At 62.0% G+C, this 15,222-nt stretch overlaps 7 protein-coding genes across 7 annotated transcripts; 3 read left to right on the top strand and 4 right to left on the bottom strand.

Moving 5' to 3' along the window:
• Window positions 1–73: 73 nt before the first annotated feature.
• RHTO_03499 (beta-1,4-N-acetylglucosaminyltransferase, glycosyltransferase family 1 protein) lies at window positions 74–995 on the bottom strand (the record flags this gene model as incomplete). Its single annotated transcript, XM_016417169.1, has 4 exons — window positions 74–289; window positions 353–565; window positions 619–761; window positions 827–995. The coding sequence occupies 4 exons, from the start codon at window positions 993–995 to the stop codon at window positions 74–76; spliced, it is 741 nt and encodes a 246-aa protein (XP_016271382.1).
• A 551-nt stretch (window positions 996–1,546) lies between these two features.
• RHTO_03498 (uncharacterized protein) lies at window positions 1,547–2,639 on the top strand (the record flags this gene model as incomplete). The annotated part of the gene is made up of 9 exons (XM_016417168.1): window positions 1,547–1,562; window positions 1,623–1,697; window positions 1,785–1,916; window positions 1,975–2,050; window positions 2,117–2,131; window positions 2,191–2,201; window positions 2,256–2,404; window positions 2,457–2,510; window positions 2,568–2,639. 9 exons carry the CDS (start codon window positions 1,547–1,549, stop codon window positions 2,637–2,639), a joined length of 600 nt encoding a protein of 199 aa, XP_016271381.1.
• Window positions 2,640–4,759: 2,120 nt separating this feature from the next.
• Window positions 4,760–5,629, top strand: RHTO_03497 (uncharacterized protein; the record flags this gene model as incomplete). Its single annotated transcript, XM_016417167.1, has 1 exon — window positions 4,760–5,629. The coding sequence occupies one exon, from the start codon at window positions 4,760–4,762 to the stop codon at window positions 5,627–5,629; it is 870 nt and encodes a 289-aa protein (XP_016271380.1).
• A 183-nt stretch (window positions 5,630–5,812) lies between these two features.
• RHTO_03496 (ion channel) lies at window positions 5,813–7,028 on the bottom strand (the record flags this gene model as incomplete). The annotated part of the gene is made up of 7 exons (XM_016417166.1): window positions 5,813–6,020; window positions 6,078–6,242; window positions 6,350–6,363; window positions 6,430–6,553; window positions 6,615–6,652; window positions 6,715–6,790; window positions 6,976–7,028. 7 exons carry the CDS (start codon window positions 7,026–7,028, stop codon window positions 5,813–5,815), a joined length of 678 nt encoding a protein of 225 aa, XP_016271379.1.
• Window positions 7,029–7,405: 377 nt separating this feature from the next.
• On the bottom strand, window positions 7,406–12,576 carry RHTO_03495 (pentatricopeptide repeat protein; the record flags this gene model as incomplete). The annotated part of the gene is made up of 4 exons (XM_016417165.1): window positions 7,406–7,750; window positions 7,814–11,205; window positions 11,273–12,206; window positions 12,268–12,576. The coding sequence occupies 4 exons, from the start codon at window positions 12,574–12,576 to the stop codon at window positions 7,406–7,408; spliced, it is 4,980 nt and encodes a 1,659-aa protein (XP_016271378.1).
• A 552-nt stretch (window positions 12,577–13,128) lies between these two features.
• RHTO_03494 (protein of unknown function DUF2638) lies at window positions 13,129–14,148 on the top strand (the record flags this gene model as incomplete). Its single annotated transcript, XM_016417164.1, has 4 exons — window positions 13,129–13,210; window positions 13,368–13,436; window positions 13,688–14,016; window positions 14,077–14,148. The coding sequence occupies 4 exons, from the start codon at window positions 13,129–13,131 to the stop codon at window positions 14,146–14,148; spliced, it is 552 nt and encodes a 183-aa protein (XP_016271377.1).
• A 201-nt stretch (window positions 14,149–14,349) lies between these two features.
• RHTO_03493 (cytochrome oxidase complex assembly protein) lies at window positions 14,350–15,005 on the bottom strand (the record flags this gene model as incomplete). Its single annotated transcript, XM_016417163.1, has 4 exons — window positions 14,350–14,498; window positions 14,562–14,616; window positions 14,698–14,910; window positions 14,979–15,005. 4 exons carry the CDS (start codon window positions 15,003–15,005, stop codon window positions 14,350–14,352), a joined length of 444 nt encoding a protein of 147 aa, XP_016271376.1.
• Window positions 15,006–15,222: the final 217 nt, after the last annotated feature.

The raw sequence follows: 15,222 nt of genomic DNA, 5'->3' as shown, positions 1-15,222 counted from the left end.
CTCTCCGTCGTAATCGCAGCGCAGTCTCGCATCTCGCATTTTCGATCGTTGCGAAGACCGTCCATTGCGCCATTCAGACCAACCAGCCCTGGCATTCTACACGCGCCTTCAGCCTCCACCGTCTCCCACCTTTCGCCTCCTCCTTCTTCGCCAACTCGTCTCGCAGCGAGTCCCACTGTACGAAGAAACGGTCCACGAAGGGGCGGACGAGTTTTGCCGAGAGCGAAAGTCGACGTGTGCGGGCGAGGGATTCGACGTAGATCAGGGCGGGTGAGGGAAGGGAGACGAGCTGTGGGAGGCATTGCGTTCAATTGAGGTCTTCATTCGGTCGAGAGATTACCTTTCGACGTACTCGAGGTAGGAATGCAGCGCAGATGATGGGTACACAGCTTCCTGGCCCGTTCAGCAGAACGACGTCCGCAAAGACTCGTCTCTGCCGACTGTCGAGCAGAGGTGCAACAGCGATGTGCCAAAGGCAGTAGGCGAGCGAGTATAGGGTCGTGAAGGGTGAGGTGAGGTAGGATTGGTGTACTCGGCGTGCGCGAGGGATCCGCAAGATGCGGAACTGTCGGAACGAGGCGTCAGTTGCGGTCTGCAGCTCAATTGCTGGGCGCGCACCTCTCCCGATCCAATCTGTTTCTCCAGTGCCAAAGCCTTGGCCTCGCTCAGCAGGTCCTCCGACGAGATGATCCAAGTTCGCCCCGAGAACCGGCGCCAGTCGAGGTGGGCGACGAGACGCATCATCTCGGCCGTGTGGCCGCCTGCGAGTAGGTGTGCAAGGTTAATGGCAGGGAAGTGGAGCTGCTCAGTGGTTGAACGGGCGCACCTGAGCCGAGAAACACCGCCAGCGACGCTTCATCAGTCTGTCGGGAGCGTCGAGAGCGATTGTGGGTCCGCAAGACCACCTGGAGCAGCCGTGCCGCCGTCACCGCAACAAGCAGCACTACAAGCACTATCAGCAGTAAGACGCTGCGCCAGGCCAGGGGCGAGTGCATCGCATGGCGAGAGGTCGAGGAGAGAGAGGCGTGGAGGACTCTGTCAGTGTCGAGGCCCTCCAAGGCTGCCGGTCTGCCCGCCGATGCCTGAATGGAGGATCCTTCGAAGTAGTGTCGGGCCGCGATCAGCCCGAGAGCGAGTTGACAGCGACGTTCGCATCGTCGGCGGGCGTTTGAGGCGAGAGGAGCCTGCGCCTGATGAAGTCCCTCTTTCCTTCCAGCCATACGCTCAGACTAACGAGTACGTCATCATCCAGTGCAGCACGCTGCCACTGGCCCTTGCGAAGGGTGGCAGGCGTCGCCAGAGACTCCCATGCCCTCCTTCGCCTCCTCGCCCCTCTCTCCCGCACACTCCCCTTGCTTCAGCTGACCTACGTTCATGTTCGCTGCCTTGAGCAGGACTTTCACGACTTTACGACCACGACTTACGACCCTTAACGACCCCGACGACCCTCACGACTTGCTTTTCTCCCTCCTCAACTCGGCTCATTGCTCTCCCGCGCCTACCACATTTGCCCGCTGCACGACGTTACCCTGATCTCCTGTGAAAGATGTGGTGCGACAACTGTGAGTGGTACCAGCCTCGAAGCACGCGGGGCCGCACTCACATCCTCCTTGCTCTCGCAGGTCTCCTCGTCTTCCCGCTTCGTGCGGGCACAATGGCGCTTGCGACTCTGATTGCGGCTTACAGTATCGGGGGAGGTAAGTGTCGCCGTTCACAACGATACTGCCTGTTCTCGGCATTGTGTCTGCACAAGCTTGACAAGCCTCCTTCCGCTTCCTTTGCAGGCATCATCCTCTTCATGTATGGCCAGTTTCTCTGGTTCACCTACCCAGAGGTCCAAATCTACGGCGGCATCTCAATGGCTGTTGGCGCATGCTCGATCATCCTGTTGCTCGCTTTCGCTAATCGTTCAGTCAGTACGTCGCGCCCATTCGTTTCCCCCATTCGTTCCCCTCGTTGATCTCGCTGACGGAGTCTGGAGCGGAGTCTGGACGTCCGCCCTTCAGTTTCTCCTGCCTTTCGTGCTGTTTGTCTCCGCTATCCGCGCCGGGTGCGTCGCATAGAATCTGTGTCTTCCCGCTTCGTGTGCCGCTGACTAGCTTTCTTCCTACCGCAGTATCATGATATTCCGGTGAGCTCCGCGAGGCTCGCGCGTGCCGAATTCCCTCTAACCAGCTTGTCCCCTCGCAGACTCGACTATTGTGCGTACCGCTTACAACTTTGCCAAGGCGACCTACTAAGTGCTCGTCCTGCAGACCAATCGAACGTCATCTGGGAATGCAACCACGGCGGCATCCTATGGAACGCTACGATCGCCAACAGCACGAACATCCCGACCAATACGTCGGACAGGACGCTTCCGTCGGGCTTTTGCTCGTCCGGCTTCCACTCCCTCTACTTGGCGGTGCGTCTATCGGCTTCTTCACCTGTACCTCGCTGACGTTCGTCCTCGCCAGTTTGCGTTTGCGCTCTGCATCGACGTCGCCTTGCAGCTCTACCAATACTTCCTCGTTGGCGAGATCCTTCTTTCTATCTTGCGGGTCAAGAGTTGATCTTGTCCTTCGCAGGTCTGGCGCTTCAAGGCTTTCCTCACGCAGTACTGGACCTACAAGCAGCCGATGGGCGGGCTCGGCGCGTGATTGCCCGCAACACTTTGAGCAGCTCGTCCTTCGTTCCTCTGGGTTCACCTTTCGCCTCGTCCCGCGATTTAGCTATTGTTCTAATCCGTAACACCTGTTTCGCAAAGTCCCCGCCTAGCATCGCACGCAAGTCCCGCACAAAAGCGTGGAGGCCTTCTCAATCTGCATCCCGCTCCGCTATCTCCCTGCGCTCCGGCCTGGTCATCTCGGGGACGGCGAAAGACCCTCATCGACCGTAGCGAGCCAGAGGAGACACCTTGAGGCGATTTGGCCGAGGAGGACCCTCCTCCCACTCGGTTCGCCTCTTCCCTCGCATTGCATTCCGCAGAGCCTACACAGCGAGGCGATCCCGCGCTCAACAGAGACGTCGGTGACGCCAGCTGACGACACTCACGACCGTAACGAACACACCGACCTCACGACCTTCTCGCTTTTCGCGTCTTTCGCCACTCTAGCTCGCTCCCGCTCGCTTCCGTTGGGCGAAGGGGTTTATTGTGCATAAAACTCGGAGATGTGGTGCAACAACTGCGCGTCTACCCTCCGTACTTTGCCGTGTGCATCGCTGACTGTCGCTTCTCGCAGGTCTTCTCCTCTTCCCGCTTCGAGGCGGAGCTACCGCCCTTGCCGTCTTCATTGGTATATACAGCGTTGCAGGAGGTACGCGTTGAGGGGGACCTGGCCCAACCTCCGTGCACGAATGCCGTCTGACCTGCAGTAATCTTTACAGCGGTCTTCCTCTTCCGCTGGGCGTCTTCGTTCTTCCCGGCCTATGCTGAAGCTCAGGTATGTCACCTCCTTCCAGTATCACAATCACTGCTCACTTCAGCCGGAGCAGATCTACGGCGCGGTTTCCGTCATTGTCGCGGTCTGCGCTCTTGTGCTGGTCCTCGCCCTTGCGAATGGCTCCTCCAGTACGCTGCCTGCAACTTTGCGATGGTTTATGGGTCACTGACAAACACCCCTCACACGCAGCCTGGACATCTGTCTCGCTATACCTGCAGCCAGTCGTTCTCGCAAGCTGCGTCCTTCGAGCAGGGTGAGCCAGCGCTGCATTCTAACTCTCTGACGACCACTACTGACAGCTCAATGGTTGCGCAGAGTCGTATTGTTCAGGTCAGCAAGGTGCCGTTCATGCACCCCTTGTGAGACTGACCAGCGATTGAACCTTTGCTCAGGCTTCAGCACCGTATGGCCTTCATTATTGGGCTCTAGTGACATCGCTGACTCCACCATCGTGCAGAGAAAGCACAAATCACGGCGACCTGTCCTTTGCCTCTCGCAAACTCCGGAAGTCTCCCTCTTTCAGGCTTGCGAGTCTATTGCAGGCAAGCCAGATGCTCTCGTTCGGCCTGCTCACGACACAGGGCTGACAAGCTTCGAGCACAGCACCGGGTTCTCCAGCTTCTATCTCATCGCGAGTCTGCGCTCATGCCCACCGCAGCCTTTCCTTCCGACTTACTCGACCGCTCTCCCGCAGGTTGCTCTTTCTCTATCAGCCGATATCCTCTCACAGCTGTACCAGTACTTCCTCGTACGTCGTACCTGCAGCAGGCTTAGCGACGTTGCTAACAATGTTCGTGCTGCTTCTGCACGCTTGCCGTCTCGCAGACTTGGCGCTTCTCCTGCGCTCTCGGCTACACCTCAATCTCAGACTGTATGTCCCGAGAAGCTGTGACCTGTGGTAACTGACCCTGACGCTCCGCACTCAGGTTGACGATAACGCGAATGCAACGATTCGGCAAGACCTCTACCCATCTCCGACTGGCAGCGTGACATAGCCGTTGCGAGTACCCTTCTTCTTTTCTAGCAAGCAGTCAGGCAAGCCTTTACTGCAATGGTCCCTCGAGAAGCCGTCGAAACCTTGTCGACCTTCCTAAGTTGCCGAAGACTTCCGCTGGAGATCCCCGCCGTCCCTCGTCTCCCAAGCGGATCAGCTTATCGCAGTGCACGCTTTGATGTTGCCTGGAAAAGTCAGCGAGCGTCGTCGTCGAGTCCTCACTCATCCCGAGCTCATCCGCTCCGCACGCCGCACGCGCCGCCTCGTCGCTTCGTCGTCCAATCGACTTGGAAGTCGACGAGAGGGCGAAAGATGCGAGCAGCGAGCGAAGGGCTCGAAGCGAATGATCACCAGCTCGTCCAGCTTGCTTCTTCTCTTCTCCAACGCTTCCACCCGCTCGAACAAGTCCCTCATGTCGACCATCGCCTCGCAACGTCGCGGTTCTGCCGCATCCTCCGTCTCTGTCACCATCGAAACCACCACGATGTCGACATTGGCTACGCCTGGCATGGAGGACGCCGCCGCCAGCTCAACTTGCATCGTGACAGCCGGTCAAACCGTCGACCGCGATCTCCCTCCTTTGCCAGCCGACAACCTTGCTCCGCCACCGGCGCCGACAGTATCCACGTTCCCTCCGCATGTCCACGAATCGTCCTACCGCTTCCCTCCCCCTCCGCCTTATGCCGCTCCAGCTCCATCAACGCCAGGAAGCAGCGCGACCGTCCAGCCTCTCTCCTTCTTCGCCTTCTCCTCCCTCACTCCCGTCGACACCCGCGCGCCCGATTCGACAGCCCCCGCGTTGCCGCCTCCTCCTTCTTACGCCGAATGTCCCCGCACTCAAGCAGAGCGGCATTTCTGGCTCGGGTTCCTGTGCCCAATCTTCTGGTTTCTCGGCCTTTCACGACTGTGGCGCAGCGAGGCGCCCGTCGAACTCGCAAAGGAGAAGGCGCCAAAGAGCGGCGCGATCGTCGGCGCAGTCGGTCGGGACGAGGCGGCAGTCGTTGCTCTCGAAGCGGCTTTGGCGGAGGCTGAGCGCTGGAGCAGGCACGAAGCGGTCCGAGGCGAGGTGCCCGAAGACGTGAAGGAATCGCTCGTGCGGTGGCGTGAGGAAGAAAGGATCTGGGCGAAGCGCTGTGTCTGGGCAGTTGCAGGGATGTGTGGTCTAGGCGCGGTGTTGGGCGTCATGCTGGCGAGTCTGCTGGGGAAGATCTGAGTAGACGTGCAGCCTGTGTCAATCAGCGGTCAGATGTGCGCGACGCCGCAAGAACTTGAGCAAGCTGGTCATTCCACAGCCTGGGCGTCGCGCGGCAAAGAAGACGCATGCGAAACGCAGTGGATCGCTCGCTGATGTAGCAGACCCGACGCGGATTGGTGGCGGAACACTTCCTTGATAACATCAGTCCTCTTCGTCCGTGTCCAGCAAGAACGGGCGCTGATCGTCTCCTATCCGTCGCGCCTGCTTCCGCTGAGCCTCGACGTCCCCGCCCATCGCTCTTCGCTCCGTCGAAAGCGCCTCCTCGTCGTCCAGGTCCAGATCCAAGGAATATGCTCGCGCGGCGGAGAGGTCGATCGGTGCTGGTCGCGCAAACACCGATTTGCCCGATCTGCGTTAGATCGAGGGTCAGCCAGAGATACTCTACGGAGAATGCGCCTGGACGCACCTCCGCAGGACGAGCGCCAGCCGGCCGAACTGGAACAGGTTGCGCACGACGAGGAGGAAGGTGTCGAAGACCTCCTCGCCCTTGGCCGAACATCCGCTGAAGAAGATGACGACGAGGGTGATGGCGCAGAAGCAGGTGATCACGAGGTCGAGGGCGTTCCAATACCTGCGCAAAGCGAAGGGTGAGCAATGCGAGGCGCTCTCATACGCCTGAGTCGCCGTCCCGCGCCAGGTGGGCAATCAAGAGACGAGAGCTGTCACGGCGAGACTCACGATTGCCAGAATTGCTGCGAGCCGTGGAGGAAAAGTCAGTCTCGAGAACCGGTTCGACGTGTGGAAGTCGGTGTGCGCACCTTCCCGAAGGCGATCAGCCGGACGACGACTTCAGCAATCATGCTCGTGTTGACGATGATCTCGAGGATGTAGAAGGCGAGTGTCGGGCAGTCGGAAGTTGCAGAGAGGACGACCGTCGTGAGGCTGCCGAGTGGAAGCGGTCGTCAGCCGAGCGCGAGCAAGAGTGCAAGCCACGTAAACTCACGATAGCAGTGCCATGAGGAGGTACAGGCCGATGTAGAACTGGCGGCAGCGAGGTTAGCCTGTGTCAACGATCCTCGAGACTGCCGCAAGGCCGGACGCACCTGGGAGAACAGAACCCGGTTCGCCGCCCCTCGCAGTGCTTCTGTCCGTGTGATGAAGTGCGGACTTCGTAGCGGTCTGCCGAATGGACCCGTCAGCCTCACGTCCCGAACCTCCTCCTCGACCGCATCCGGGACCCCCTCCGTCTCCTCAACCCTGAATCGCGGTGCACAGGTGCTCGTGTCCCGTTTCCTACCATGTTTAGCATTGTGCAGAACTGCCGCCAGTTCGTATGCGCTGCTCGAGGAGACTGAGCAACTCACTGATCAAACCCAGGGGGAGGTGTACTCGCTGGCAAGAGCATTGGGGAAGCCATGGCTGCGCTCGCAGAGTGTGTAGAAAGCTGGAAGGTCAGGCGGTACGATAGCCGGCGTTCAAACGCAAGGGCGTGATGACATGAAGGCGAACCTCTTCCTCGCCTCTCGCACGAAGGAGGGTCGCGCACAAACTCACTTGAAGCCGGCCATCGATCGCGAGAATCGTTGCAGGAGGAGATACAGTTGTTTCGGCTTCTTCAGATCTATGGGGGAGGGGTATCGAGGTTGGCGAGCGGGTATCGAGAGGGAAGTGTGAGTGGTGGCGGCAGAATGGACGGCACACCGGCGAGCGGTGGTGGGACGACGATGACAATATATCGCAACGACAGGAGATGGACCGCGAGAAGAAGAGGGGAGAGACGAGCGAGGCTTTTTCTCATGCGCTCTGCTGCACCTGGAGCTCGACGCCTTCCGACGCGAGCAGCTTGTGCAGGCGCGCCATGATCGCAGGAGGGAACGCCCGCTGCTGTGCGCGGGCGTAGACCTCGAGCGCCTTCGACGGCTCCTTGGCGGCGAGTTCGCAGCGGATCATGGTCTCGTAGGTCGACGGCTCGCGGTAGGTCGGCTCGTCGACGGAGGCATGGGCGTTCGAAGCGAGGCGGGAGTTCCTCTGCTGGCGGTCGTTGGGGTGGTTGCCGACGGAAGCGACGCCGGCGGGCGGGTCAGCCATGGCGGCGAAGACGTTGCGAGCGCGCTGGAAAGCGCCCCTCTCGGCGTAAGCCTGCGAGCCGTGAACTGAGTCAGCAAGTTAAGCACGTGTTAGAAATCAGCAAGCCAGACGCACCTTGATGAGCGCGTTCGCGACGTAGGCCGTCATGCGGACGCCTTCGGCGCGCATCCGTTCCAGGTACTGGTCGACGAGCTCGTGGCGGTCGTTGGCAATGCAGGCATTCAGCAGCGCTTCGTAGACGACGGCGTCGGGGAGGCGACCATTCGGGTTCCTGCGAGTCGACGGGTGGTGGCTGATCGAGTCGAAGATGGCCTGGGCGCGGTCGAGGTCCTTGGCGAAGATGCCGTACGCCGTAATGAGCGACGCCCAGTGCGAGCCGTTGACCGTGACACCTCGGTCGCGCACGAGCTGCGCAAAGACCTGCTGCGTCTGCTCGAGGTCTGGCGGCGCGATCGAGCCGTAGGCGTCGAGGAGGCACTTGTAGGTGAAAGCGGTCGGGAGGACGCGGTCGTTGCGGAGGCGGTCCCAGTAGTGGAGAGCGCGCTCGCGGTCGGGCTTCGTCTGGGTGTAGAACTGGATCATGCAGTTGTACGGCGGGACCCTCGGCTCGAAGCCGGGCATGGCGACCATTTCGTTGAAGAGGAAAGTGGCCGTCGCATCGTCGCCAATCTTGCAGCACGCGCTGATGACGGTGCCGTAAGTGATGGCCGACGGGCGCACGCCGTACTCCTTCATGAGCTCGAAATAGTCGAGGACCTCCTTCGCGCGGCGAGCCTTCGACAGCTTCGAGAGCAGCGTGTTGAAGAGGTACTGGCTCGGACGGACGCCGAGACCGATCGCCTCCTCGAAGAGCGTCAAGGCGATCGAGGCGTTGTCGGTCGTCTCGTGCATGTTGGCGATCATCGCGCCGTACGCGTCGGCCGAGGGTGCGACGCCGGCTCGGATGAGACGGTCTCGGTGGTGGCCAACGTCCTTGAGCTCGCCGGCGTTGGCGAGGGCGAGAATCATGCGGTCCTCGAGCTGAACCCACGCGAGTGCCTGTGCAGTCGGATCGTTGTCGAGCGCCTTGAGAGCGGCATAACCGTCCAAGTAGGCGATGCGAGCCTCGTCCATGCGCTTGTTGCGGCCGAGGAGCTCGATCAGGCGCGAGTATGTCTCGGGGCGGGCGTAGCGACCCTGTTGGGCAGCCTCCCTCGCCTTCGCGAACGCCTTGTCGATGTTGTGGCCACCGATGAAGGCGTCGAGGAGCTGGGTGAGGCGCAGGTCGACCGCTGGCTCGTTCGCCGCAGGAGCTGACGAAGCGGCAGGCTTGATCTCCCGCTCCGCAAAGTAAGCCGGCGGGGTCGAGGGAGGCGTGAGGACCGAGTTCGTAGCCGACGCGGTCTCTTGGGTCGCAGACGTCGCGGTCCCGAGCGACTCGCTGGTGACCGAACCAGCCTCGTCCTCGACAACATCGACCTTTGCGGCGGCAGCATCGGCATCGGTGGACGAGGGCTGCTGCTGCATCGTCTGGGCTGTCTTCTGCTGCAAGGCATTGACGACCTCGTCGATACGCGCCTCGGGTGCGCCGATCAGGGCGAGCGAGTCCCGGATGGCGCGAAGCTCGGCCGTCTCGGGCGTGAGCGGGAGCTGCGAACCGCTAGCGAGGAAGTCGTCGAAGGCAGCATCGAAGCCGGCAAAGGAGAAGTCGACGGCGACTCCGCGCTGGAGTAGGGCGGCCGAGTATGCCATACCTTCGAGGACGGTGTACCAGTTGTCGCCGGAGAGCTGGCTCAGCTCGGCGTCGCGTTCGGGTCCGGCACGCGCTGCGCTGTATGCTTCGGCAACCGCGAGAACGTGGTTGGCGACGGGAGCGAGGTGGACAACGTTACGGAGCTTGTTCGTCCAGCCGACGACGGTGACAGCCTGCTGAAGAGACGGACGCTCGGCGACGAGGCGCGTGAGGCCGTGGATGGCCGAATCGCTGTTGATGGCCGGAACGAAGCCGAGAGCACCCGAGGCGTCGTCCGTCACGGTGAGCGCCCAGGTGCGGCGGCTGCGTGTCCAACCGGCCTCATTCTGGGCGTCCGCAACGTCCTCGTCGCCAGCGTCCCGCATGAGGCGACGGACGATGTTGGCGAGCTCGACGAAGGTCGATGTCGCGACATCGAAGCGGCCGAAGGAACCCATCGTCGCAGCCATGCGGCCGAGAAGACCGGTCGAATCGCTGAAGCTGACGGCGCCGCCGGCTTCGACGTGGTTCGCCAAGACGGCCTGCTCGAAGCCGCGGCGGAACTCGATGACCGTGTCGAACAAGGCGTTGCGCGCGTCGGGGTCCTCGGTCTTGGCTGCGTGCGCGAGATTGTAGTCGACAACGCGGGCGAGGTGGGCGATCGAGAGCGGGACCTTGTCTGCCTGCGCTAGCATGTAGCGGTAGACGTGGTTGACGAATGCGACGTCGTCGGTGCGCATGCCGTCGAGGAGAGCAAAGCCAGGCAGCTTGTTCGTGCCGTCGCGGAGGCCCTGCGCTTCGCCCGAGACGAGCCTGTCGAACCAGGTGACGGCCTTTTCGTGCTCGCCTTGAGCGGCGAAACCGGCTGCGAGGGATCCCCACGCCTCAGGCCCGATCTTGTCCGGGTAGCCCTGAGGTGCGGGCTCCGTCGAGTTAAGCGCGACAATGAGCTTCTCGACGATGGCGACGGCGCCGGCGAAGTCGCCAAGACTGACGAGCGAGCGGATCGTCTCGTTCCACACTTGCTCGTCGCCGGAGACCTTGGCGTCGAGCGAGTCGGCGGGGTTGGTGCGGCGAAGCGACTCGAGTCCAGAGTTCCTGATGACGCCCTTGCTGCGGTTGAGGAGGTACGACTCGAAGATCTCCTTGACGAGGTCGGCGCCGTTCTCCTGCTTGGCGTGGAGCTTGATCAAAGCCGAGTGCGAGCGCCAACCGGGGTTCTGGTACTTCTGCTGCTCGACGCGCCCGAAGAGCGAGACGGCCGTCTCGACGTCTCCGCGGGCTGCAGCGGTCTCGATGAGCGCTTCGTATGCGGGCAAGCTGAGGTGCTTGGCCGGTTCGCCGAGCTTGTTGAAGAAGACGAGGGCGTGCTGGTAGAAGTTCGTGTCGCGCAGGCGAGCAAGCGTCTCGCGCTCCTGCTCGCCGAGGACATCCTGAGCGTTCTCGGCGACCTTCCACGGTCCGCGAGCCTCAACCGTGAGCGTCCGCCGAGCAGCCTTCGCCTCGAGCGCCTCGATCTGGCTGACGATCTCCTTGTCGCGGACGCAGAACGCCTCGATGACGACCTCGTACGCCCTGCGACTCGGGTGAAGCTGCTCGTGGTCGAAGAGGTCGTTGTAGAGCCGGATGATCGGGTCGATGGGGTCGTTCGGTCGGCGGAGGTGCAGGAGGGCATTCATCGCTTCCTTGTGACCTGCCGAAGACCATTTCCCCGCGTCCGCTCGGTACTGCTGCACAGCGTGCTCGAGAACCGCGACTTGACCCGTCTTGGAGGCGGCGAGGATGAGGTCAAGCGCTCGCTGAACACGATGAGCAAGAGGCGAGTCAATACAGACTGATGCAACGAGGAGAGATGCAAAGACTTGCCTCGGCACCGGGGACAGTCAATCCCTCCTTTTGTCGGCGCTTGACAAGCCATCCATTCCTGTCCCGGTCCTTCGCAATCTCACTCGGCTCATTCGCGTCCGCCTGGCGGTCCGCGCGCTTCAGACCCCTCGCCTCGCGCTTCGCAAGGAACCTGGGCGAGGCGGGCGCAAACGTCGGCTGCCATTGAGAGTCGCCGTCGGAGGGAGCGCGCTCTCGGCTGAGCGTGCGGGAGAGAGAGGGACGGTCGGAAGTCGGAGACGAGTTGCTTCGTGCACGCCCGACTGTGCCGGTCGGAGGCGGCTCGGAAAAGGCGTTCGGCGTTGGAGCGGCTTCGTCAGACGAAGCGGGGGGGGGAGGCGCGGCAGACTCGGTGGCGGTGGTCGCATCGGTCGGTGGCGCAGTCTCGGCAGCAACAGCCGACGTGTGAATGGAGCGGGTTGCGGAGGAGAGGGGGGTCGACGGCCGACGGGGCGAAGCGAAAGGCGTGGTGGTGATGACGAACGGCGAAGCGAGGGTCATCGTCGGCCTGTTCGAAATGCTCGCTCGCCTCCTCGACCTGAGGACATCCGTGTTTGTGCTGACGTCCAGGTCAACTTCGTCCGCCTCGCGCTCGACCGCTTCGTCCGCCTTTTCGCCGCGAGCGAACGCCGAATGGTACCGTCGCTGCATCTCGACGCTGCTGAGGCGTACGCCGGAGAGACCGGCCTCTTCGGCGCGGAGCAGGTCGGGATGAGGCGCAGAGCCGGACGAGAGCGAACCATGGCGGGCCCGGAAAGACGAGGCGATGCGGCCGGAAGACTGGGCGGTGCGGCTGCGCAAGAGTGCACGACGGCGTGCGGGAGAGGAAGCGAGTGCGCGGAGGTCGTCGGCGTCGTCGTTCAGCTGCTGCGAGTCGGCTTGAGCAGCCTGGCCGTTGGTGGGTTTGCCGTTCTGTCACGCCACACGCTCGTCAGCGGGATTGCCGGTATCCATACCGGCATACTCGACGCACCTGGAAGCCCCAGTTCGCGCCCCACGAACCAGCCTTTGATGAGGCGCCGCCGGCTCCTCCCGTCGCTCCTCCTGAACTGGCTCCAGCAGCCGCTCCTGCGCCCGCTCCGAGGGCGCCGGCAGCGACACCGAGCGTCGTCGCCGCCCCTCCTCCTACGTTCCCAGCGGCATTGCTGACCGTTCCAAAGACGTTCGAGGTGAAGTCGAAGCCAGGGTTGGCCGTCGATGGGAAAGCGTTCCTCAAGCTGTGTCCACCATGTCGGAGCGAGTGGGCGAGGTGCGTGAGTTTGTACGAGAGGTTGACCACCATGCCGTACGAGGCTGATCTATGCGGGCGTGGCTGCCCTGTCGGGTGTCGAGGCGATCAGATGAAGAAGAGTCGAAAGTTGGCGAGATCGGAGAGACGCGGCGGTCGCGGGATGTCGGCAGTAGGCGATGTCGACTGCTGTGCGTATAAATGTATAGCTCGCCTGGCGGATCGAGATGGTCGCGAGGCGATGTAGCGGTGTCCGAGGAAAGTGAGCTCGAGTTGGCGGGAGTCGAGGATGGGAGAAAGGCGAGGGGTGGTGGCGGGTTGCGCTGGTCCCTGGGACTGTCCAGCTGCACTGCACACACACGAACACAGCAAAGCAAGCAAGTGGCGGGTGAAGGAGAGGGTCGGAACCAGCAGGCGCAACCATCCGGCACGGCAAGTCGCTCGCTGCAGGAAAATGCGACTGCCAGACCAACAAATCCAGTATGCTGTACTCGTACTGCCACACAAGCAGCCGAACCGTCCCGAGTGGTTGCGAGGAATCGAGGCGGGACTTGTCTTCCTCACTCGCGACAGCTCTTCCCTCTCGCTCACCCTCACACAACCGCCATGTCCTTCCGCCAGACGCTCGTTCGACTCGCACAACACGCGCGGCAACCGTCCATGCGCTTCCCGGACCGCAAGGCCGCCCGTACGTTCACTCTCCGTCTCCCTCGGCTCGCTCGTCGTTCGCCAAGGTCGGGTGTCGTTTGATGGCTCTATACGGGCTCGCCCGGGCGACGGTAGATTGGAAGACGGCTGGAAGGACTGGCTGGGCTGGATCGCAGGCTTCCCTGGGGTCGTCGCAGCGCAGGAGACGGCGTCGAAACGAGATGACCTCGGAGACAGCCGGCCGGCGGAGGCAGTCGTCGACCCTCGTGTGCAGGAGGCTGTTTGACACGGTGGAATCCTGGATTCGAGACCAGCTCCATGGCCGGGCCGCGGCGCATGCGGCGGATCTGACTCTCGGGAGTTCTTGACGAGGTGTTGCTCGGACGGGAGTCTTCTCTGCGGCGGGCATACTAGCAGCTTCAACGAGCTGTCGAGCGTCAACAATAACCCATCGACTATGGGTGGACACGGCTCCAACTCCACAAGACTGACACCGCCTTCTCTCCCTCCCGCGCAGACTCATCTCACTCCGCCGAACCTCACCCCTGCGCCCCCCAATCCGTCATCGACACCTTCTCCCGCTTCAGCGAAGCGCGCTCCAAGCCACGCTCACCACACGCCGAAGACGCCAACTCGTCCTCCTACGGCGGACCAGTCGCGCAGGAAGGTGTCGGCGCTTCGGCTTCTTCGTCGGGATCGTTGGCGGGTCAGGGGCAGGGTGCGAGCAAGGGTGTGTCGAGCGGAGGAAGTGGGAAGCCTGGAGTGTTGGAGGATGAGACGCAATTGCCGGCTTGGCTGAGGCGGGAGAGGTGGGCTCCGACGGAGGAGGAGATCGAGGCGGTCATGGTGCGTTGCTGTCTCCCTCTGAACAACTGTCAACATATTGACGACATTATCTGCACGCAGACTGGTGGCGCAGCGAACGCGACACCGTTCACGAAGGCGTACCAACAAAAGTGGTATCAGCCGCAGTTCTGAGTGGGCGCTGGGAGGGTTCCGCTACATCCTTGCACACTGCTGAAGGGTTCACGTTGCATTTATAGTATTGACGCTTTGCCCTCAAGGATTTCCGTCTGAGAGAGATGGCGAGATAGTAGGGGCGCCATCAGCTCTTCCTCTCGCGGGCATCGCATCTCTGACTGCCTTGCGAGAGCCTCGCATTGTGCATACGCCCGACGTCTACAAGTCCAACCCCTCGAGTGGCTTCGTCATATCGAGCTCCGCCAAGTCCAACACCGCTCCGTCCTCCCTCGTGATCTTCCACCGCAACACCTCAAAATGACCGCCCTTTCCTCTTCGGATGGAGGTGAACGATGCGGTGCCGCGAGCTGCGTCACGAGCGAGCGGTCAGTCATGGGAAGCGCGGTGTGCAGGAGGTGGAGCGGACGTACCCTTCGATCCTCGTACGGGGAACTGAACGTCGATGCGTCCCGCGAGCATGTTAATCTGTGTACAGCACCTCGCATCAGCATGAGAGACACTCCTTGTAGCTGCGAGGCTGTGTGGTCAGAGAGAAGTGCAACGCACCGAACCCTTGATCCTGACAAAGTCCCCCACCAACGGCTCAATCTTGACGTTCTCACCCAAGAACTCCTTCACCGCAGGCCAATTACGCAGCTGGAACGTGAGCGATCGGACGACAGACGAGTTGGCGCGCTCTTCGTTTGTTGCGTAGATGAGGAAGGCGCCCCATGCGGCGGCGGCGGCGACCGCCAGACCGAGGTAGAGCGGTACTCGGGACTGTGTGCGAGAGACGGCGTGGTTAGCAGGCCTTGGGAGGATTCGACGGGGACGGGCAGGATGCTCACCTTGAGTTCGGGCAGTTCGCGCGGCATCGACTCCACCCCTGGTCTCCGTGCTCCGGCCGCTGACCGCGAAGGCGAGATTGGATAATGTCTAGGTTTCGTCGCTACTGGCGCGAGGGTTCGGGAGGAGAAGGAGAGCGATCGTAATGAGGGGAGCGACGAGGGCGAGGGAGTGGTGGGGACAGGACGGAAGGCAGTCGGTGCGGCTAGCCGGGATGAAGAAGTCCACTGGAGCTTTCGTGGGAGC

The sequence above is a fragment of the Rhodotorula toruloides genome (genome assembly GCF_000320785.1).
Source record: "Rhodotorula toruloides NP11 unplaced genomic scaffold Scaffold21, whole genome shotgun sequence".
NCBI classification, from domain to species: Eukaryota; Fungi; Basidiomycota; class Microbotryomycetes; order Sporidiobolales; family Sporidiobolaceae; genus Rhodotorula; species Rhodotorula toruloides.
Note: the sequence above shows the minus strand (reverse complement) of the source record. Positions and strands in the feature narration are given on the sequence as shown.